The following is a 23278-nucleotide window of genomic DNA, read 5'->3' on the forward strand; positions in this document are numbered from 1 at the left end:
TTGTCAGAGAGCACAAAAAACAGTAATATAACCAAGGAAAACATGATTTTGTTTGCAATTCTGGTGACTGCTTTTTTTTTTTGCAGCAGCATATTTTAAATGTTTATATATTTTTGATTCATGCTTTTTTTTTTTATCTGCGCTAATTATTTTGATCTGCACTTTATTTATTTTTGCGCTTATTTCTTCATGTGCACATTATTTTTTGATTCACGCTTATTATTTTTGTATCCGTGACAGCAAAACTTTTGACGGGATTTGATTCCATACGGGGGAAGACAACTCTCTTCAATATTTAGAATTTGGGCTGCAGTACCAATTTTAAACGCTTGATGTCAATGTTACATGCTCCATTAAAAAATATGTCAATTTATTTCATATTTACTTGTGTAATAAGTTTGATTAGCCGGCTATTATCGCGAAATTAACTGAGCGTTCTGCCTTATTTAACATTCACACGTGTAAATAAGCAACTGTTATAAGCGCGTTCTTACCTCCAATGACCGCTGGAGCAATGCCAAGCCATATTGTCCTGTACCCCGCAAATGTGGTCTCGTTCAAACCTTTCGGCGCTTCTTTTTCTGCCTCTTTCCGTGTGCAATCGCAAATGATTAGACACAAAATGCAACTGCTGCCACAACACACTGATTATTACTCATGGTTGTTGATAATGTTCGGGCGCTGCGCAGTGCTCTTGCTCTTATTTCGGCGAGCTTCGGGTTGATTGGCTGCGAAAATGGGGCGTAACAATGAAGTGTCCTCCATGGCCCACCGACTTGAAGACGAGAGCAAGGCCAGGAACAACAGTCGCTAGTGTGACCACTCCCACCCAAATCGAGTTATTCCGAGTCTGTTAGTGTTGTGCCGGTTACCCCCTGGGGACACCGGCTTAATATCACTCTGTAAAACTTCAGGGAACAAATGAAAGGAACACACACGCACGCATTCGCGGGCGTTTGAAATCTCGCGTGTTGCGCAGCGACCATTGCATGTCTGAAATATCGCGATATCCTTTACATTTGGCGACGTTTACGTGAAATCTCGCGAGACCTGCGATGTGGCGTAGCCATTGCGCGCGCTGCTGCAGGACTACCGTTTGAACATTTATCTCTACCAGATTAGGCTGTAATATTACAAACACACAATTACAATTTAACGGTTACATTTCAAATTTTATTGGGTTGTGAAATGCAGATTATTTGGGAGGGATATTTCTCTCTCTTTCCCGTTATTTGATGCGAGTTGATGTTGGCGCGCTTGTGCTAACAGTCAGTGCGCGCTCTCCACAGCTGTATATTTTTTATTTTCATTTAACTCTTTGAGTAAATCATTAATCATGGGATATTTAAAGTTGATTGAGATAGAAAACTTCAAATCTTACAAAGGCAGACAGATCATCGGGCCTTTCCACAAGTTTACAGCTATTATTGGGCCAAATGGATCAGGTAAGTGTGTGTTAGCTTATATGTATAATCAACTGAATTTACTATTATTATCAACACTTTACATGTAATGAAGGATTGTTGTGCCGAATGGATCGTGTGAGTATAAGTTTATAATCATGGTGCGTGTATTATTTACACTGGTTTTCATTCAGCCATCTAGGATAATAATCAGGCATCGATGACATGATGAACAGCAGAATCGGTCTAATATATTTTACAGAATCACACGTTTATTGAGGTCTTACAGAAGTAACTCTTCATACAGTACACACTTGGGGAAATTGACAGATGCACCAAAGCATTCATTGGCCCAGTGTTATTGAAAGCAATGATATTCCCAGCATCCGGATAAGTCGCAATTCCAATGATTTAATCATTAAGTATTAACTCATATTAATGTAGCCTGAAATGCTTGATTTCAGTGTTGTTGTTGTTTTTTTGTACATTGTTTCTGTATGTATGTTGACAAAATGTTTGCGATACAGATCTGATATACAGTATTTATGTTGTTGCATCTGTCTGTAGCTGCTGTATTTTACACTCAAGCTTTTCCAGGGTGTTTTGTTTATATGAGTTTTATGTATCTAACAAAAGATCCTGTTATTCTCAGGCAAGTCAAATCTCATGGACGCCATCAGCTTTGTTCTGGCAGAGAAAACCAGTAACTTGCGTGTGAAAACACTGAAGGATTTGATTCATGGCGCTCCAGTGGGTAAACCTGCAGCGAACCGAGCGTTTGTGACCATGGTGTACCAGCTGGACAACGGACAGGATCTGTCCTTCTCCAGAATCATCATAGGTACTGCCACTGAATGTAAACTGTTATTTTGCTAGTTAATGGCAGGATTCAGAATCTGGTTTATTGGCCAAGTAAATTACGCATACAAGGTTGTTCCAGAACAAATCACAATATACAATACAACATGTAACGGTACATGTACACATACAGGGTGTGTGATAATGATGCTGGATTAACTCTCATGCACTGTTTGATCATTTTGACCGAAATAAATTTTGTTCCTCCAATAAAACTGGTTTCCTTTAGCTGACGGATGCGAAACTTGGTGACTTTTCGTCCATTTGATATCTGAACACACACAAAGAAAGTTTAATCAGTCTAAGTGGTAGAAAAACAAAGTAACACTTTTACTGTTCCCGGTCAAAAGTGACCACCATAGGAAATGAATGGGAAACACTAAAAATCACTTTTTTTTTTCTCTCTCTCATTATTATATAAAATCTAAAAAACAGCCACAATGCAGAAAAAACACACACAGACATGAAGGGGTGAGACTACCAAACATCAAGAGTGCAAAACACGCGCACACAAACATACACACACACACACAAAACTGAACTGGTCAGACTATAAAACAGAATTTTTTTATTTGTCAACAAAAAAAACAAAAATAATAAATCAGCCACAATGCAGAACACACACACACCAAAATGAATTGGTGAGACCATAACACATCTACAATGCTGAACACACACACACACACACACACATTCATCTTGTTACAACTAGGGATAAATTAAGTTATTACTTGTTATACTACTCATTTCAGGTATGCAAAAACGGACAAAAATAGCCTCAAACAAAATGCAAAACTTAGACAAAAGTAGTCTTTGATAATGTTTAAATATATATCTAAATGCAAAACTTGTGATAAAATCTAGAAATCATCTTCTCTTCAACCAGGGATGAATAAGTAGCTCTCTCCAACCATCTAGTGTTTATACTTGTAATTTCATTTGGTTTTAATTTAATTATTTTTTGTGGATTCTTGAGACTTTAAGCTTTCAAACGGTATATAATTTATGAAGATTGGTTCAGTATTTGAGAAAATATAAGAAAAGTCCATTTTCAAGCTCAAGGTCATATAGGTAAATAAATTAGTAAATAATATAAAAAAGGTCTAAATACCCACCCCGAAATACACCCAAATGCACAACTTTATGCTTTTACATTATTTAATTTAGAGTTGTTACATTTTTTTTCATAACAATTAAAAGAATTACACATTTATTGTCACTTTTGAACTGGAACGTGATTTAATGATGAACAGTGCATAAAGGTTAAAGTGCAATTTAAATAGGCAGTGTGCAGTTCTAATAAGCAGAATAAATAAGACAGATGGAGTCAAATGGTAGTAACTTAAGAGTAGGCCTAATAGTTGAAAATAACTAGTGCGTCATGAAAATATGCCATTCAGTTGTGTGTGAGTCTGTTCTTTCAATGGGGGAGTATTAATGAGGGCCACTGCCTGTGGGGGGGAAGCTGTTTTTGTGTCTGGTAGTTCTGATGGGAATGTCTGAACTTCCCATTGTTCCTGTGTTGTGTAGGTTCTTCATCAGAGTACCGCATCAATAATAAAGTGGTGGGTCTATCTGAATACAGTGACGAACTGGAGAAACTGGGAATCCTCATCAAGGCCAGAAACTTCCTCGTCTTTCAGGTTAGTTCATTTGTTTTGAATAAAATGTGTTCATTTGTCAATCCTTTCATTTCCCCCCAAATATGTTGTAAATTGTGTTCAGAGAAGTTTACATTTACAGAATCCTTATTTTAATATATATAATAACCTACTTAGGGGTGGGTGATATGACAAATCTCATATCACGATATCACTAATTTTAAATCATGATACAGTTAAATTCCCCCCCCCCCCAAAAAAAAGGCTTATAACCATTTTGTAATGCCTATTTTTGAAAAATCCATTCATTTAATTAAATATTTTATAAATGAAAACTACTTGCACTTCTATAATTTTCTCTTTATTTGGAACTTGACAAACATAGAGTAAAAAAATAAATAAATAAAAAATTGCTGGGATTCAAAAAGTGGTAATCAATCTTAACAATGCTAAATTTCACATTCTGATGTTGTTGACTAGTATTTGTATTATTATAAAACACTTCATTAGGCTCTTGATTTTGTTTTCTAATATCTAACATCATTCAAACTGAATTTTATTAAGGGTGATGTGTAGTTTAAAAAAAATCCACATATCAGATGACACAATTGTTGGTGCATGACACATTGTTTTAGCTGTTTTCCTTGTCAGTGTTGGTTAGAATGAGGGGCTCTCTCGCCGTTTGAGATGTTTAGCTTCCTCCTAAGTGCTTTAGGGTAATTAAAACTCAAAGCTCAGTAGAGTTCAAGTGGGTCACGCAAGTTTTGAAGTTTGTGCCACAATGGAGAGAAACCGGCTGAGTAGCGCAAGTGTCCATGGAGCCCAATCTGGAAGCCAGCTAGACTCAGTGCAGTCGAAAATCACGTGAAACACAGCTGCGTGTATCTGATGAGAAGCATATGCAGAACCCGAGATTATTGTAATTGAATTTGCCTGAAATTTCACTTGAGCGGCCGCTGAAAAATGGTCAGTACCTGAAAAACCCTGTTTATTCAATTCTGTCAGTCTCACATGCTGCTCCGCCTTCCTCCTCCATCTCTCAGACAGAATGTGTACCGCGTACCTACTACGTGAATAGAATGAGGTGCACATTCTTTTGCCACATGCTGGCGGTTTTGCATAATTGTGAAACAGACGATAATCAAAAATCTATACCGGTTGCCAAATGTCTACCGGTTTATCATGTCTACTAGTATATCGCCCACCCCTAAACCTAATCATTCCTTTTTGTGACTTTTTTCCACATTCTAGAATAAGTCAACAAAACAATTAATGGAAGTATAGCAGTTGTGCTGTGAAGGAGTTCAACTCTATGCTGGACACTTGTTGATTGTTTTTCTTTCCTTTTCTTTCTTGTTGGATAATATTTTTTATTTGTTTACAACATTAATTTCAAGCATTTAAGCATAAACCTTTAGGTTAAATAGATTTTTAAGTCAAATGTATCTAGACCTTTGCTAGTGCAAATACTATAAATAGTAAGTCATTGCAAGCCCTGGTATACTCGCGACAAAGTTCTTCTTCACTCTGAGCCAAAATAAGTTTGAAACAGCTGTGCAATGACATACTGTTTGTGAACATTCAGACACTGGCCACACCACAGGAGGAGTTCAGAGGAACCTATAAATAATAGTACGCTCAAGGCTACATGTAAAACATCAACTAATATGCAGGGTTGTGCAAAATTTCAGAATTAAACGATTCAAATTTTTAATTTATTGACTGTTTACCGTAATGTATTAATCAAATTTGAGCGTTCCTGGAAATGAAGTGCTCTTCCACCTTTGTCCATAAAATGAAAATGTATTAAATAGAGTGGAATAAATGAAATACAAATTTCTATAGGTGGCATTTTAAACATTACATTTTATTATATTTATTATGAATTGTTAATACTGTAAAAATGTATGTGTTTGTAAAACTTAAGTTTACATTGCTTTTTTTTTTTAAGTTGAATTAATCTACTTCATTGAAGTTCACAGAACTTAAAATGTCAACCTACAATGTATTTTACAAATTAGCTGTGCATATTCCTTTTTTTTATTTTCACAAATTTAACAATTACATATTTAAATAATATCACATTTTTACTCATCACCTGACCACTTTTGAGGAAAAGAAAACAAAATATAAAGTATTTTAAAATGGCACACACAGACCTTGGCACTTGGTACATAAAACACAACAAGGTTAACAGTCAGCAAAATGATAATTTTATTAGAGAAACAAAGTCATCCTGACATCGCAATACTACAAGTTACACACCATGACAACACAGTTAACGATAAAACCATGCCAAAGGCCAAACAATGCAACTATATTATTCATGCCCCAGTGCATGCTGTTGTGCTTGTTGGTTCAACTTAATCTAAGGATGTTGTAATTATAGAAGAGCTGCATTGAGATGCATTACTTGCGTTCCTGAAATTTTCCAAACTGAAAAAACTACACTAATCAAGTAAATCTTTCGATGTTTCTTTTCAGCATTATTTACTTGATCTAAGAATTTTTTTATTAACAGCATAATGTTTCTGGAAATACCCCATTTGTTATCCATATGATAATATGTTTTATGTTATACTGAAAAACTAAATGTATTATTAAAAAATAAAATTTAAAACAATCATATGAATTTCATTCCATTTTAATTCTACTTCCTTAAATTCAAATGAATTGAATTGGCATTCTTCATTCAATTCTGAATTGTGCTAATTGACATTAAAATGTGTTATCAATGACTTCTCGCCTCATTCTATGAGTAGAATCAAAATCAAATTTTCCTATCATGACAGTGCAGCTCTTACCTACTTGAGTGGGGGAAACACCAAATCTCAAAAACAGTTGGTCAAGATTACGATCAAAGAACATATTTCAAATCAGCAGTGAAATTTGATAATACTGAAATCATAAATTGTGCTGCTTTACCTCAGATTACGCAAAAAAAAAAAAAAAAAATGTTCCCAGCTTGTGTAACTAATGAGCATGCGTGTTCTTGAGTCAATTTACAAGCGATGTCTGTATCTAAAAGGTGATTGCCACTTTTACCTGTGTAAAAAAAAAAAAGAGGATAATTTTCTATCCGTTCCGGAGTGGAACTTCAATAAATTGCTCTTGAAGGTCTCTGCGTTGTTCTGTCTTTTCTGAGCGCTGAAGTAAAGCAATTATTGTTAATTCACACATTTGATTATCTATTCATTTTATCTGACTCCAATTTTATATTAATCTGACTCCAATTTTAAGTTGACCTCTAATTTATATTTAAGCTCTAATTAATTTCTGATCATTCTTTTAATTTAACATTTTTAGGTTACTGATTACTCTAAATCCTCTTCTATTCATTGTCCTTTTGATCTTTGGAGACTTACGCCGGCCGTTATTAAATTACGTAAACCTCCCGAAAATGGATAGCCAGATCCGTTCTTAGTCTGTGGTTGTATGGTTAACTAATATCGTCTGGTTTGGCTTGTCTCATAACCAGACGATATTGCCGCTTAGTCACGTACATACAACTTGCTAAGACGGGCGGTGAGCAATGACTGAGAGTCTTTAAATGGCTTTCTCCTACCCGGTTGTCTTGAGTGGTTTCTCCTATATTAAAGCTCCAGTATGGTCTACCCTGGTCTAATGAAATTCAAATCCTACCCGGCTGTCCTAGGTGGTTATCCTACCTGGTTGTCCTGAGTGGTTTATATTCAAACTGAGAGTCTTTAAATGGCTTCCTCCTATATTAAATCTCCAGTAATGATTTCAGAGGAATTCAGAATAAATCAAATAATAACAATTTATTTGTCAGGTAGGATATAAAACATTGTTGCAGAAATTCAAATCAAAGCCAGTTTCACATGATCAGAATAAACAAGCATTACTAAAAATAAAAGACAAGTCAAAGAAACATACCTGACAAAACTACATGCAGCGGTACAGCATGGGAGATCTGTATACAGATTCCTAGAGCTTCATGCCAACGTTCCTTAAATATCTAGACAGAATAAACATTGTGTACCAAATGGTATTATCCTTTGAACAATGAGAATTTGGGGGTGAATGTGTTCTTGACTTCCTGGGGTTTAACCTTGTTAACATACAGGAGATCATTTAAATTGTAGGTCAAGGAGGGGAATAGACCTCCAGAATTATGCAGTATTTGGCAAAGACCTTATAACTTTGTTATCATGAGTTTTATCAACATGGGAAAGAGACCACTATGCCAGTCGCACAGAGACCTCTTAAATTATATCAAACACATACAGTTGCATTCTTTGTTTTCATGGTATTTGTTATATTTTTACATATAAATCTTGTGTCTTTTGTGTTGGTTCAGAGCTGATGAAGGGGAGAAGGGGGAGAGAGAAGGGGGGGGGCAGCAAGGTGATTTGCAATTTATCTCACTGTGGTGATATTCAGGTGTAGATTTCAGCTTTAGTGAGAGAGTTCTATGACGTTGATTCTCGCAGAGTTCTTTGACTTTTACCGGAAATGGCGCCTTTTGGTTGTAGACATTCTGGTGCCAGCCTTACACCTGTTAGGCGGAACTTCCTTTCTACATCTGTTGACCGTTGGGTGCTAGAGCTTCTTGGTTGGGCATTCCAATTTCTCCAATAGAAGTGGCCCATCTCTGCTAAATAATCTCTGGTAGAATTCACACGAGATTAGTAAAAGAAGCTGTTTTAACCACTCAATGATGATTTAAAGTTTTTTATATATATGCAGTAGGTAATGTGTAATTTGTCTTGTTTACAAACTACATTCATGGAGCTAATGTGCTAACATGCTATGTGCTAACGCTATATGCAGCAATAATATGCACCGGTTACACGGTTATTGTAATTTATGATGACAGTGACACTATTGCAAATATAAGTGTATAAAAGAGTGTTAATGGGTAGAATACAGACACAAGAATGATGATTATAGAGGCATATCTCACGCAGATGCGTGAATGGCTTTCGGCTTACGACGCGAGTGAAGCAGCATAGAAAACAAAAGTGTGAATGGGCACTTAAGAGAATTTGAGTAGATATAATTTATTTTGTAGAGTAATTAAAAAAAAAAAAATCACATGACATGTTCTTGTTAAATGTCTCTGTGTACGATCATACAGATGTAGGTAACTTTGCACCAGTTCGCTAATGACTCCTGCAAACTGCAAGCCGGTGTGTTCGTGTTGACTGATCTTAAGGGCAGGGACTAAAAACTAAATGTTTTTCATTTCGGTTTGTTCTGAGCAAGAACTTTTTTTTTTTCATTCCAGTTAAGAAGTTCCGCAGCCTCCTTTCCAAATGGTTACGGGTTAGAACAAAATAAAAGAACGGTTAATAAAAATTTTTTAAACATGACAATACTCTTTGCTAAGGGGTGGGTGAAATACCGGCTGCAGTGTTGCAAAATCTCGCAAGAGAAACAAGGTTTGGAAAAACAAGCCAAAAATAAGCCACTTGCCTCACCAAAATAAGTAAAAATAAGCAATAATATTTTTCTTGTGTGGTGAATTTATCAACATAGAAATCAAAACAAGCATACCATTAATTAACAGTTTAGTATCGTTTTAAGTATAGATCTGCTTCTCAGTCAAAAACCGACAGCATCAAATTTGTATTAATGCATCATATCTAAAAAATTATTCAGTGAAGACTTGGAAACAAAGAGAAATGTACTTTTTACCTCTAATGTTTTCCTTGTATTTGGATTAGTCATGCATGTATATGTAGTAATTATGCATAGTTGTTAAAAATGTCATAATTTACAGAATGCTAGTTAGGCAAGGAAATGTGTGATGCAGCAGTTTCCTTCAGGATTAAAGCACATGTTTAATTTTTACGGGCAATATGAAGATCCAAAAATTGACTGTGATAAGCTCTTTGGCCTTTAGGTTTATGAAAAAATTATCGGAACAAAATTAACCAGTTATAACCGGTTACCAGCATTTAAAAATAAGGTTTTCACTCTGGAACAATTGAAAATCTTTTTTTTTTTTTTTTGGTTACGTTCTGCAAAAATTGTTAGTTTTTTGGTTTTCTTTTCATTTTTTGAACCGTTTAGTCCCTGCTTAAGAGTGCTGTCACACTTGGTTCGATTGCTTGGACCGAACCCGAGTTAGTTTCCTCTGGCTCTGCTGGTCTCTGTTCACATCATATTATTGGTGTCCGAATCATGGTCCGATTGCGTCATCACCATGATTACAGCGGCAGCTGTTTACCACTGTAACTAGGTAACAATTATGGTGTTCATCTCTTGGATTTACCACCAACACTTTATATGCACAGAACAACACTTGTGTTTGTCTGCCACAGTGCAGTGACTGTGCTTACATGTGATGAATATTAGCATTTGACTGTCGTGAGCCCGTGGATGCATTGCAAGTGATCTAAAGAATGTGAACTGCTTTCTGAAGGTGATTTATTTGAAGATAAGCAGGTAGAAATGCATTATACTGTACCATAATAACTGCGATCGGCAGCCTGCAAAGACTCGAATTACACATCATCACAAGTGGTTCATTACCTAGATTTGGTACAATTGGTACAAATCATATCAGCAGCGAACCGTACCAGAGTTCATATGAACCGTACCCCAGACAACCTTTTCAAGCAGAAAACAGCGTTCACATCATCCAAACAAACCAAACTTTGACGCCTTTCAAACCCGGTGCGCACCAGTAGTGCTAGTGTGAGAACATTCTAACTGACTGAACGGGTATCAGCTGTCGGCCTCAAAGTAGGTGGAGCTCCAGGTCACACCTACTGATGATGTGGACCAATGGCAGTAAGAAGGTGTTTAGCAGCCGGTACATTTTCCTGAAAGTTTACGCTGATGAGCTGTTATGAACCACTGAAACAAATGTAAGAAAAAAACAACAACTTAGTTTTGGCCAGGTTTGGTTTGAAATGACATCACACCCATTTACCCGTTATTTCATATGAAGATTCAATATTGTTAGGATTCAATATCCTCAATCCACCTTTAGAAGTAAGCTAGCTGGAACAGAAGGTTTATGGTGTGTTTGTCCTGCAGGGTGCTGTTGAGTCCATTGCTATGAAGAACCCTAAAGAGAGAACAGCTCTGTTCGAAGAGATCTCTCGCTCAGGAGAACTCGCTCAAGAGTATGATAGACGCAAGAAAGAGATGGTGAAAGCCGAGGAGGACACGCAGTTTAACTACCATCGCAAGAAGAACATCGCTGCTGAGCGAAAAGAGGCCAAGCAAGAGAAAGAAGAGGTGAGCTCGCTATATAATCATGATTTTTAGTTCTTTAAAGTATTCAGTAGTGCTGTCAGTTAATTAAAATATTTAGTGCTGATTAATCGCATGATTTTTCATAGTTAATCGTGGTTAATGGCAAAGAAAGTATTTAAATTTGACTCTTTATATACAGTGGTGGCCAAAAATATCGGCACCCTTGGTAAATATGAGCAAAAAATCTGGATTGTTTATCCTTCTGATCTTTCATTCAAAATATTCACAAAAATCTAACATTTGATTGAAGTAAAACAATTGAAACAGGGGAAATATCTCATTATTAAATATTTTTCTCCAAAACACATTGGCCACAATTATTGGCACCCCTAGAAATTCTTATGAGTAAAATATATGTGAAGTATATTCCCATTCATATTTAAAAAAATTTAGTGCACCTGGGTGACTAGGAACATCAAAAAGTTCATCCATGACTTCCTGTTTCACAGGGGTCATGGATGAATATGAGGTAACACACAGGCCAAATTCCCTTAATCATCAATCACAGTGGGTTAGACTAAAGAATATAGTTCTGATGTGCGGCAAAAGGTTGTTGAGCTTCACAAAATGGGAAGTGGCTATAAGAAAATAGCCAAAGCATTGAAAATGCCCATTTCCACCATCAGGGCATTAATTAACAAGTTCCAATCAATTGGAGATCTTAAGAATCGGCCTGGAAAAGGATGTGTCTATATTGTCTCCACGCACAGTGAGGAGGATGGTTCAAGTGGCCAAAGAATCTCCAAGGATCACAGCTGGAGAATTGCAGAAATTAGTTGGGTCTTGGGGTCAGAAAGTCAAAAAAAAAAAAAAATCAGACATCACCTACATCACCACAAGTTGTTTGGGAGGGTTTCAAGAAAAAAAAGCCTGCTCTCATCCAACAACAAACTCAAGCATCTTCAGTTTGTCAGACACTACTAGAACTTCAAATGTGACCGGGTTCTATGGTCAGATGAAACAAAAAAGAACTTTATGGCAGCAAACACCAGAGATGGGTTTGGCGCACACAGAGATGAAGTACCCAATGTCCACAGTTAAATATGTTGCTGGATCTTTAATGTTGTGGGGCCTCTGCCAGAGGTCCTGGACATTTTGTTCGGATACATGGCATCACGGACTCTATCAAATACCAACAGATAAAAAATAAAAACCTGGCTGCCTCTGCCAGAAATCTTACAATGGGCCCTGGTTGGATCTTCCAGCAGGACAATGATCCAAATCAAACATCAAAATCAATACAAAAATGGTTCACAGACCACAAAATCAAGGTTCTGCCATGACTATCGCAGTCCCCTGACCTGAACACCATAGAAAACCTGTGGGGTGAACTGAAGAGGAGAGTCCACCAACATAGACCTGTGAATTTGAAGGATCTGTAGAGATTCTGTATGGAGGAATGGTCTCAGATCCCTTGCCAGGTGTTATCCAACCTCATTGGGCATTATAAGAGAAAACTCAGAGCTGTTATCTTGGCAAAGGGAGGTTGCAAAAAGTATTGAATAAAAGGGTGCCAATAATTATGGCCAATGCGCTTTAGAGAAAAATATTTACACTGCGTGCCCAATTATTAGGCAAGTGAGTATTCTGATCTTGTCATTATTTCCATGCACATTTTCCAACTCCAAACCATATAAACTTGAATGCTTATTGGATTCAAACATTTTCAGGTGGTATGTATTTGTGTAATGAGGGAGGGTGTGGTGAAAGACCTTATATCAAGGTGTGCATAATTATTAGGCAGCTTCATTACCTCAGGTAAAATGGGCCAAAAAAGAGATTTAACTGACACTGAAAAGTCAAATATTGTAAAATGCCTTTCAGACGGATGCAACACTCTTGAAATAGCTAAACTATTGAGGTGTGACCACCGGACAATCAAACGTTTTGTTGCGAATAGTCAACTGTGGTGCAAAAACGCATGGAGAAGAAAAGGCGCAAACAAACTGCAAAAGACTTGAGAAGAATTAAACGTGAAGTTACCAGGAACCCATTATCCACCAATGCTACCATATTCCAGAACTGGAACCTACCTGGAGTGTCCAGAAGTACAAGGTGTCAAGTGCTCAGAGACATGGCCACGGTCATGAAGGCTGAAACACGACTACCACTGAATATATTCACAAGCTGAAGCATAAAGATTGGGCAAAGATATACATGAAGACACATTTTTCAAAGGTTTTATGGACAGATGAAATGAGGGTGACTTGATGGACCAGATGGATGGACCCGTGGCTGGATCACTAATGGACACAGGGCACCACTTCGAGTCAGGTGCCAGCAAAGTGGAGGAGGGGTACTGGTATGGGCTGGTATCATTAAGGATGAGGTAGTTGGACCTTTTCGAGTTGAAGATGGACTGAAACTCAACTCTCAAACCTACTGCCAGTTTCTGGAAAGTACTTTCTTCAAGCAGTGGTACAGGAAGAAGTCCTCAGCATTCAAGAAGGCCTTGATCTTTATGCAGGACAATGATCCATCGCATGCGTCCAAGTACTCCACTGCTTGGCTAGCCAGCAAGGGCCTCAAAGATTCCCAAATAATGACTTGGCCCCCTTCCTCACCTGACTTAAATCCTATTGAGAACTTGTGGGCCCTTCTTAAACATGAGATTTACAGTGAGGGAAGACAATAAATCTCTTTGAACAGCATTTGGGAGGCTGTGGTTGCTGCTTCAGCAAAAGTTGAGAAGAAAACTGACAGACTCCATGGATGGAAGGCTCATGGCGGTTATTGAAAAGAAGGATGGCTATATTGGTCACTGAATGTTTTTGAAAGGCCAAAAATGTTATTTAATTGTCATTTTGTGTTACTTATTTGTTGTACCTACTCTAAAAAAAAAAACGAATCCTGAGGAATACAATTTGCCTAATAATTGGGCACACAGTGTATTTAATAATGAGATATTTCCCATTTCAATCCTTTATCTTCAATTCATTGTTAGATTTTTGTGTATTTTTTGAATGAAAGATCAAAAGCAATGCAGATTTTTTTTTCACAGCCTTCTCTGCTCATATTTACCAAGGGTGCCAATATTTTTGGCCACCACTGTATATCCTGTCAAAATACATTTAGTTCCTTCTTAGAAAAAAATTAATAATATATAACAATAATGTTTTAACATTTTCCAAAGAAAGTGTTCTACAATATAAAGACATAAGTGCACTAAAATAGCATCAATTCAAGTGTGAGGTTGACTAATTGAAAAAACTAGGTTAAGAATTCATTGCAATTGGGCATTAAATCTCTTAACTTCTCATCCTCCTCTATTAATCATGGCTGTCCACTTTGCTACAGCAATCGTGAAGATGGCAGAGGTGCCGCTCTTTCAACCAGTGCTTCGAACTCAAAATTTTATGTGAAAATTTAACATTATATTAATCAAATGTGTTACACGTTAGTTTCGACAGCTCTAGTAGTTAGCCATCCATTAGCATCCATTCAGCCTCTACTGAAGTCATGATCTGAGCTGTGTTCTTCATCTGTTCTGCAGGCGGAGCGTTACCAGCGTCTGAAGGATGAGGTGGTGCGAGCTCACGTGCAGCTGCAGCTGTTCAAACTCTACCACAACGAATCCGAGATAGAAAAACTGAATCGAGAGTTGGCCCACCGCAACAAAGAGATTGATAAGGACAGGAAGCGCATGGACCGTGTGGAGGAAGAGCTGAAGGAGAAGAAGAAAGAGCTGGGGAAAATGATGAGAGACCAGCAGATGATCGAGAAAGAGATCAAGTGAGTCACGAAAGAGCAATAAATAAATGAAAGGAGTAAGTCTGGCAGATGTGACAGTAAACAGACCAAACTTTTTTATTAGGCATCAAATAGAGAAAGAAAATAAGGTGCTGCAGGCTGCGTCACTTTAAGAATAAAAAAATAATAATTAAAAGATGCTACTGGATTGCCACTATGCATAAACTTTATATTGTAAACTTAATATTATGCAAGTTTTAATCATAATTTGTGCCCCATGGTTTGCTTGTGTATGCCCTATATGTTAATAAAGTATAGACTATTTCTCTCACCAAGAACACTTGTAATGGAACAGTGATGTGTCTTATATGTGTGTTAATGTGTCACTGCAAAGCACATATAGAGCTGCTACTCAAACTCTTGAGTCATTACATTTTCCTGATATGAAATGATGCAAGGAATTACTCAAAACTATTCAATTATCATTTCAGTTCTGTTGTTTCTAGTGCCCGACCGATATATCGTATATGTTTACCGATACGAAAACTTTTTTCAGAACATTTATTGCAGGAAACAATGCTTTAGAATTGGTGTCATATCGTAGTTTGTACAGCAGAGTGCGCTCCGACTCCACTGTGTATAGAGCTGACTCTGAGCTGACGGTGGCTCTGCAGACAGGGCGGAGTTGAGCTGTGTCTCTTCACAGTGAGTTGCTAACTAGTTTGTGAAATACATACTGGAAAGTTAATAAACAATGACCCCATCATTTTCCCTTTTCAATATTACAATTATAATGTTAACCCTGTCCCTGACAACCATGTCACTCATATCTGTTTGCTGTTAGCCAGCTATAGTTTGTCAGTGCAGTCAGTAATGTAGCAGATTGAAAGGTAAACATCAGAGCATCTTCTTGCAGCTCAGCAGACAATGGTGCGGTAGTGGATTGTGTCTGTTGAGTGTTGATTTCACGCTATGTTGTTACCTTGTTGGTGAGACACAATGCTGGAAAGTAAAAAAAAACAACGTCCGTCTTTTACTCTCTGTGACAACGAGCTTATAGCTAACTAGCTAATCACGTAGCAACTTTCATTGTTGTCAGCTGAGTGGAAGCCAATGTGTAAACATGTATTCACCAAACTGTTTTTTTCAGGATTCACAGTTTGGTACACCCTTAAACCGAACAATTCCAGTCGTTACATTTATCAAATGTAATATTTAAAAGTCTGGTTTTTGACCGTTGAAAGTTTTCCCTGAACTTTGTATAGCAGAATAAAGCCGCCGTTTATCTTGACTCGGCAGTATTAATATAGTCAGCATTTGACTGATACTAAACAGTAATACTGATGTTTATTTAGCTATTTATTGTATTTTTATTTATTCTTTATTTTCTCAGTGTTCATTTCTAGAATTTGTTGACAATGTATAATAATAATGTCAAATATTCTTTGATAAAAATATATGTTTAAGAAAGCATCCTTCTGAGTACCTTTGCATAGTCATATCGGTGCAGAATCGGTGAACAATCCACATAGAAAAGGTCTGTTTTCATTCCAGCTCAAAAATTAACTATATCGGCCACCATACCGGTAATTGGTGAATTTTCCCTTCAAAATTGGTCTCAAAAATCCCTTATCGGTCGGGCTCTAGTTGTTACTTGCACATACGATTTTAATTTCATAAAAATTATTATGCTTCATTTTATTTAGTATATGTGCATGTGCAAGGTAAGTGTGTACAGTACATTGTATTAAGTGCTCTCTCCTATTTCCTCACTCAGGTACTTTCTTGAACAGTATTTCTATTGGCAGTAGAGCATGTTTGCCCATGACTTGATTTTGGTCAAATGGAAACTGAATCTCTTTTTTTTTTTTTTTTAATCATATTGCAGTTCAAATTGCAATATTTTTCAAAATAATCACAATTGGATTTTTTTGTCCAAATCGTTCAGCCCTAATGTGAAGCCAGACTTATCATTCATTTGTTACTAATAATCGTATTTTTTTAGTTTCATGTTCCAAATAAAAAGGGAAAATAATCGAATGAGATTAAGTATATAATGTAATTAATTTAGTTGAAAAATAACTTCTGTACTGTGATACTAATAAAAAAAAAAATGCATGTGAAGAACCTAAAAGTACATACCAAGAATCATCAAGAATGATCATGATCAGTGTGCTGTGAATTGATTTTGCCTGATGTTCTCAGGGAGAAAGATGCAGAGTTGAATCAGAAGAGGCCGCTGTACATTAAAGCGAAGGAGAACACATCGCACAAGATCAAGAAACTGGAGGCTGCCCGTAAATCACTGCAGAACGCCCAGAAATGCTACAAGAAGCGCAAAGCAGACATGGAGGAGCTGGACCGTGAGCAGGGGGCCGTGGAGATGGCCAGACATGAGTTTGAGGAACGGATGGAGGAGGAGGCTCAGAGTCAGGGACAAGATCTGCAGCTGGAGGAGAACCAGGTACTCTTGACACTAGAGGTCCATCGATAGTGGATTTTGCTGATACTGATAACTAAGATTGTGGAAAAGGCCAAAAAACTATTAATCAGTTGATAGTTTTTCAAATTGATTTATAGGATGTAAAGAAAATCTTGATCTTTCCTTACAATGATGGGCATTGACCAGGGTACCTGTGGGTCCTTAAAAAAATCTTCAAAATTATTAAATTCCCTTTTTAATGTTTAAGGTTTTAAAAATCTTAAAATACAAGAAGTCTTAAATATCGTTTGCAGAGGCCTTACATTTTTGGGGGTTAATAGGGAAGACTCTTAAAACAGCAAACGTGTGTTTTGCTTTGGTTGGGGATAACTATGGGAACTGTTTTGCATGCTAACAGAGCTGTTAGAGCGGTACGGGATGCGCTGAGGTGCATTTTGAGGTAAAGGAAGCAAGTACCAATCAGTAAGGAAATGTAAGTTAAAGCTGCACCATGTAAGATTTTTTGGTTAAAAATGAACAAATTGCCATTATTGATTGAGTACATAAACAATCAGTGTACAAAACAATGTCCTTACCTTACCCCAATTCATTGCGGTAAGCCTATAAAAATAATTAGTATTTTGAACTGTCGGGTTGGATTTGGCACAAAATCGCTGGCTTATGTCGTTCCTCTTTGCGTCATGACGTCATGTCCGTAAACACAGGAAAGAAGTGCCAGCTGTCACATTCCGGCTGAGGATGCTGTTCAGTTCAGTCAGTCACTGTTACAGTTCAGGACAGCATTGTTGCAGTCTGGATGGATGTTTATCTGATATCCGTTTGGTGAAGGTAAACCTGCTATAATGCTTAGAATTGGATACAGTATGTTGTCTGGTAAGGGTCATGCTTTTATGAATCGAACATTACTCGTGTGTTTACCGATCGCGATCCGTTGTCAGGGGAAGTTACTGTGCAATGTTACTAATACATATGACTTCTGAAGTTGACTTCTTGTACATATTATCGTCATGTTTAATAAAGTATATTTTATTCCCATTACTGCTCGTTTTATGTTTTTAGTTTACAGTGTTATTAATACTACAGTTTCACTTGCTTCATCAACTGCTGTGTTAATATTTTATTTTTAGTTTGTCTTTTGAAGAAAATGTCCTTTAAAAATTGTCAATATTTTGTCATGTTATATTCATTAATATTTGTCAGTTTTACTGTCAAAAATAACATACAATTTTAGGCAACAATAATAATGTCTTTTACTTTATGATGATGTGCAAAATGGATAAAAAAAAGTGTCAAACTGTAACAGACCAAACTTTAATCAAATATTCAAATATTTAGAAAAAAACATTTTGACAAACATACAGTATAAATGCACATACTGTCCTTGTTGTGAAAAACCTGAGCTCCTGAAATAATAATGAATAGACTGAAGTATTTGCTACTTTTTAGAAGTAGCCTACTGTACTGTAAATTCTTAATTCTGTAGAGAATTTTCCGTGAAAGGATATTACATTGCACATTACAAAGGATATGTTTCTTATGGAAACCGCATATTCACAATGCAAGTTACGCAAAGCAAATTACGATTATAATGATTAGCGTGTCAATTAATTCAAATTCACATGTTAATTTGTTTCATTATGCAGATGTAAGTTGTTCCATAAATGTTGTGGATATATTGATGAATCTCATGTATAAATAGGATGCATTTGAATGAGGTATTTACCCCATTTTAAAGTGGCTAATTTGGCCGGTGTTAGCAAGTTCAACTCGTGCAGTTGAAGCAGAGAAATACCAAACACACTGGATTAATGGATTAAATTAATCCATATCTAATATCTTCTATTTACAGATTCTCAAGATGTTTCTTCTGTTTATATCTTGCACTGTTAATAACTTGCAGTATAATTATTTTTGTCAACAGTATTCTTTTAATAAAATCATTTAATAATCTTCGTGATGTGCCTTTTTGTCTCGTCTTCGTAATTGTTGACTAAATCAAAAAACCTTTTGTCAACAAACGTTTTCATCATTGATTTGGTTGACGAGATTAATAATGTCAAAATTATGAAGTCTTACATTTGAACTCGAATCAGCAGCATCATGAGTTTCATCTCTTAAATTGATAAGTATAATGCAATACAAACATTAATAGTTGATAAACCACTTGAATAATCATATTAAAATATACTTGTAACTGGTGGTGAATCAGGAGAGCCCCCTGTTCTCTATGTAAAACACTGAGTGTAGCGTCAGAAAAGTGTACAATTCATTCATTCAAAATATGTAAATAAGAGTGTTGTTTATCTTCATCAAAGCAAGTAATGTTTAATTTTTAAATGTTTAAAGGTGCCATATGTAAGATTGACAACAAGTGTTTGAAATGGGTACTGCAGTCCAAATTCAAAATATTGGAGAGTTGTCTGCCCCGCCTCAGACTCGAAGCCAACTCAGCATCCGTTTTAAAGGATTTCTGGGCTTTAAGCTATCTCCATCTTCCAAAGGCATCTCCAATATTTAACCTTGTTTTACTACGCCTCTGGTCATGGTGGTTTTTAGATGGATGGTGAGGCTTTTTAGATCGGGTTGAATCTGTTATCTCTGATCCAGTTCGTTTGCTGGCTTCCATGGTTGCAGCACGCAGTGTTGTTTGCCTGCAAACTTGTTCAAATCTGGCAACCCGGCGGTGTCAAAATACTATTGGTGAGTGGGCAGTGGGCGGGATCACACAGGCCAAAACATAAACATAAATTCCGGCCCAGAATGGAAACTTCAAAGTTGAATGTACTGGCTGTTGCATTGATATCGGAGAAGCCAGTATTTCATGTTAGCATGTTTCCTAATTCTCTAATGACATATTACGTTCATTTTACGATTTAGTACAGTAAAAATATTACATATAGCACCTTTAATTGTACAACATAATTATATCAACATGAAAATAGCACGTTATGACTTTGAATATCTTCAGTCATGATCACACAGGCGATGTCCAGGCAACCTCAAATCATGAGATTCATCCGCCAGAGCATTAGTGTCGAAACATGATGGACGTAAAGTGGTCTTCCGAAAACTGCTTGCAATTTTAAATTTCAACCACATATGTTGTGAGAGAGCACAAAGTTACGAAGTGCAGCTTTAAACAACAAGTGGCTTGAAAATACTGAGTTCTCGGACTGGTTAAGACCAGTTAACATTAGGTAATCAGAGCCTGAAATTCGGCACTGGATTGCTGGTATTGCGCACAATTATAATCATTCCTGCATGTTCCATGTTCATAAAGTGGGGAATTACCGTACACTTTTATACAGCTGACAATTGGTAAATCAATTCATACAGATGAACAAATCAGATCCATAAACAATTTTTAAAACTGTAATTCCAGAATCTGCATTAGTAAATCAGCACTTCTGCCTCTCTATCTCTCGCTTTCCCTCTCTCTTGTGCAGCATTCAGCAGTGTATTGAACGCTTAAGATTTGTGATGTTTTGTTAAAATTTTACACATTTATAAACCTATTAATCCAACTTGCAAATGGCATATACTGTGTCTCTGTAAGCGAGCATTGCAATAAAACGTTTGCTCCTGTTTATAATCAAAAAAGCTTTCAACGTTGCAACTTGCATGTGTGCAAAGTTGGAGCATTTCACATTGTGGTGCTCAAACCAAAACCTGGCACTTCCCTCATGCTGCTGAACATGAGATGCTCTCATCTGAACACATGTGGTGACAGCCGAATGGACCTGGTAGCTGAACTGGTAGAGCATGGTGCTAGTAAGGTCATGGGTTTGATTCCCAAAACAAAGTGTTCTTCCCAATATTTGGCATATAATGCAACAGGAGTTGCTGAAGTTAACCATTTTTACTAATAGACCTTGTTCAGCTTTATTTGAAAAATATTTTAAAAATGACTGAATGCCCATTCCTAAGACCTACATACAGTTTCTCTGTGTAAAAATACAACCAAGACACTGCCACCTCTCTTAGGTTATTTTTTTACCGGTAATTTTGCTAAAACATTTTTTGGATAATTTCGATAAAATCTCGCTTAAAACTACTCAAACACACATTACTCCTGTAGGCTCTCATCTCATTGTAAAAAGGCAAACGCTTGTCGGAGAAATGGCAGCGAGGCAGCCTTTGCTAAGATAGCATTGGTCAGAAACGCTTTCAGGGTGGGCCTAAGCAAAGTGTAAATTGCATCTGATTGTGTCTGTTTTTTGTGCTTAGGTGAAGGCATATCACCGTCTGAAGGAGGAGGCCAGTAAACGAGCCGCTACCCTCGCTCAGGAGCTGGAGAAATTCAATCGAGACCAGAAAGCCGATCAGGACAGACTTGACCTGGAGGAGAGAAAGAAAATAGAGACAGAGGTGCGCAGAGTTTCTGACCTCTGAATTTATACATGGAAATAAATAAAGAGAGCTGCTGGAATGATGTGAGTGGTGTTGTTCTATAGGCCAAGATCAAGCAGAAAATCCGAGAGATTGAGGAGAACCAGAAACGCATTGAGAAGCTGGAAGACTACATCACCACCAGCAGGTTTGAACACATCACAAAGACACATGTGATACTGCAAAGAGCTGAGTGTCACTGCATCATCTCTCTATTTGTATTCATCAGGCAGTCTCTGGATGAGCAGAAGAGGATGGAGGAGGAGCTCACAGAAGAGGTGGAACAAGCCAAACGAAGAATCGATGAGATCAACATGGAGCTCAATCAGGTGAGAGGTTGAATAATGGTCTTGTCCAGTAAGTTTGAACATAAAGCCCTTAAGACCTTATTCATAGAAGCAGCATATTTGATTTTTGGCTGGAATTTATAGAGATGTTTAAAGCTCCAAGATCACGTTTAGTCAGAGGAGTGATTCAAAACACTTTAAACAACAGTAGAGACCACTGAAGAGACTGTAAGTGTATCTGTCACAGCCTCGTTATCATTTCTGTCAAAAACTGAAGATGGCGCTACAGTGAAAAAGGTCCGTAAGGTTGGGTATGCGAGGTAATCCCAGTATTTGCAGGGATTTTACAGATTACAGATTTTAGTGCCGTCCAAATCTGAAATGTCTGTTGTTTTTTTTTTTATCCCGCCACCTGCAAGAAAATTCCCAGCTGAATTACCTACTGTTTTGTTTTTTATTTTTTTACTGCTAGGTTGTGTGCTAATTTAATTCTCATCTGAATCCATTAGTTTAAAAGCATAAATTAATTCAAAAGTAATTTTGACACGTTATGCTGCAAAGTAATATGCATGTGTGTTTTTAAAACAATGTAGGCTTGTATCATAGGATTGTTTGAAATGGGCCATTATGGCAGTGACAGGGATATAATAAAATTGTAAAATGTTATATATAAACGTAAATTATGTACATTAATTTGTAGAAATTAGGGCTTGCACAATCAATCTTAATGTTCCATGTTTATCTTGTAAACCAGCCATTACAATCAGAGCACACGTTAAGACATTTTGTTGATCTTCATCTTTTTGTTTTTATTGTGATCTGCTCAGTAGCCCCGCCCACAGTGAAATCTTATTGGTTCAAGGTCATTCTCCGCATTGCTATATTTTAAACATCAAATAATTGAATTAAACAGCGTTTTTCTTCAGTTTTGACTAGAGGTAGACAGATATATCAGTTTTACTGATTAATCAGTGCCGATAGTTCGGAACTGTCATTTATCGACAGAAATCTGTGCCGATAGTTGCAGAGAGTTTTTGGTTTTATTCCTCCTTGTTCCTCTTTCATATGGTTCTACAGTTAGAACGCTTGCTTCTACAGTATAACTGCGGCCTCTAGAGGTAAAATAAAAACAATCACTGACACCTCATAGGGGAATTGCTATAACATCTAAATATTGTCATCGTTGACAATATTCATCCATATTTTTATCTTCAATGCATATTTGTTATTTTAGAAGATAAATCAAATGTTCTAAATTGAAGTGCCACGTCAGCACATACAGTAGGTACATTGTGTCTCCAACTTCATATGTTTTGAATAATCAAACAAAACCTCATCTGTTGAATCTATATGCTTTAAAAGCTTAATTTGGAA

General features: G+C 36.8%; 1 protein-coding gene across 1 annotated transcript in view; it reads left to right on the forward strand.

Annotated features, from left to right (window-relative positions):
* Positions 1–497: 497 nt before the first annotated feature.
* The window catches only part of LOC127419202 (structural maintenance of chromosomes protein 1A-like), a 52331-nt gene continuing 29550 nt past the window's right edge, over positions 498–23278 (forward strand). The window contains exons 1-9 of the mRNA XM_051660410.1: positions 498–1445; positions 2056–2244; positions 3792–3904; positions 10874–11077; positions 14589–14827; positions 16991–17249; positions 21456–21596; positions 21683–21765; positions 21847–21946. Of these exons, the coding sequence (XP_051516370.1) occupies positions 1337–1445; positions 2056–2244; positions 3792–3904; positions 10874–11077; positions 14589–14827; positions 16991–17249; positions 21456–21596; positions 21683–21765; positions 21847–21946 (1437 nt within the window). The 5' untranslated portion in view covers positions 498–1336. The remainder of the gene's footprint in view (positions 1446–2055; positions 2245–3791; positions 3905–10873; positions 11078–14588; positions 14828–16990; positions 17250–21455; positions 21597–21682; positions 21766–21846; positions 21947–23278) is intronic.

This window comes from Myxocyprinus asiaticus, chromosome 28 (genome assembly GCF_019703515.2).
Source record: "Myxocyprinus asiaticus isolate MX2 ecotype Aquarium Trade chromosome 28, UBuf_Myxa_2, whole genome shotgun sequence".
NCBI classification, from domain to species: domain Eukaryota; kingdom Metazoa; phylum Chordata; class Actinopteri; order Cypriniformes; family Catostomidae; genus Myxocyprinus; species Myxocyprinus asiaticus.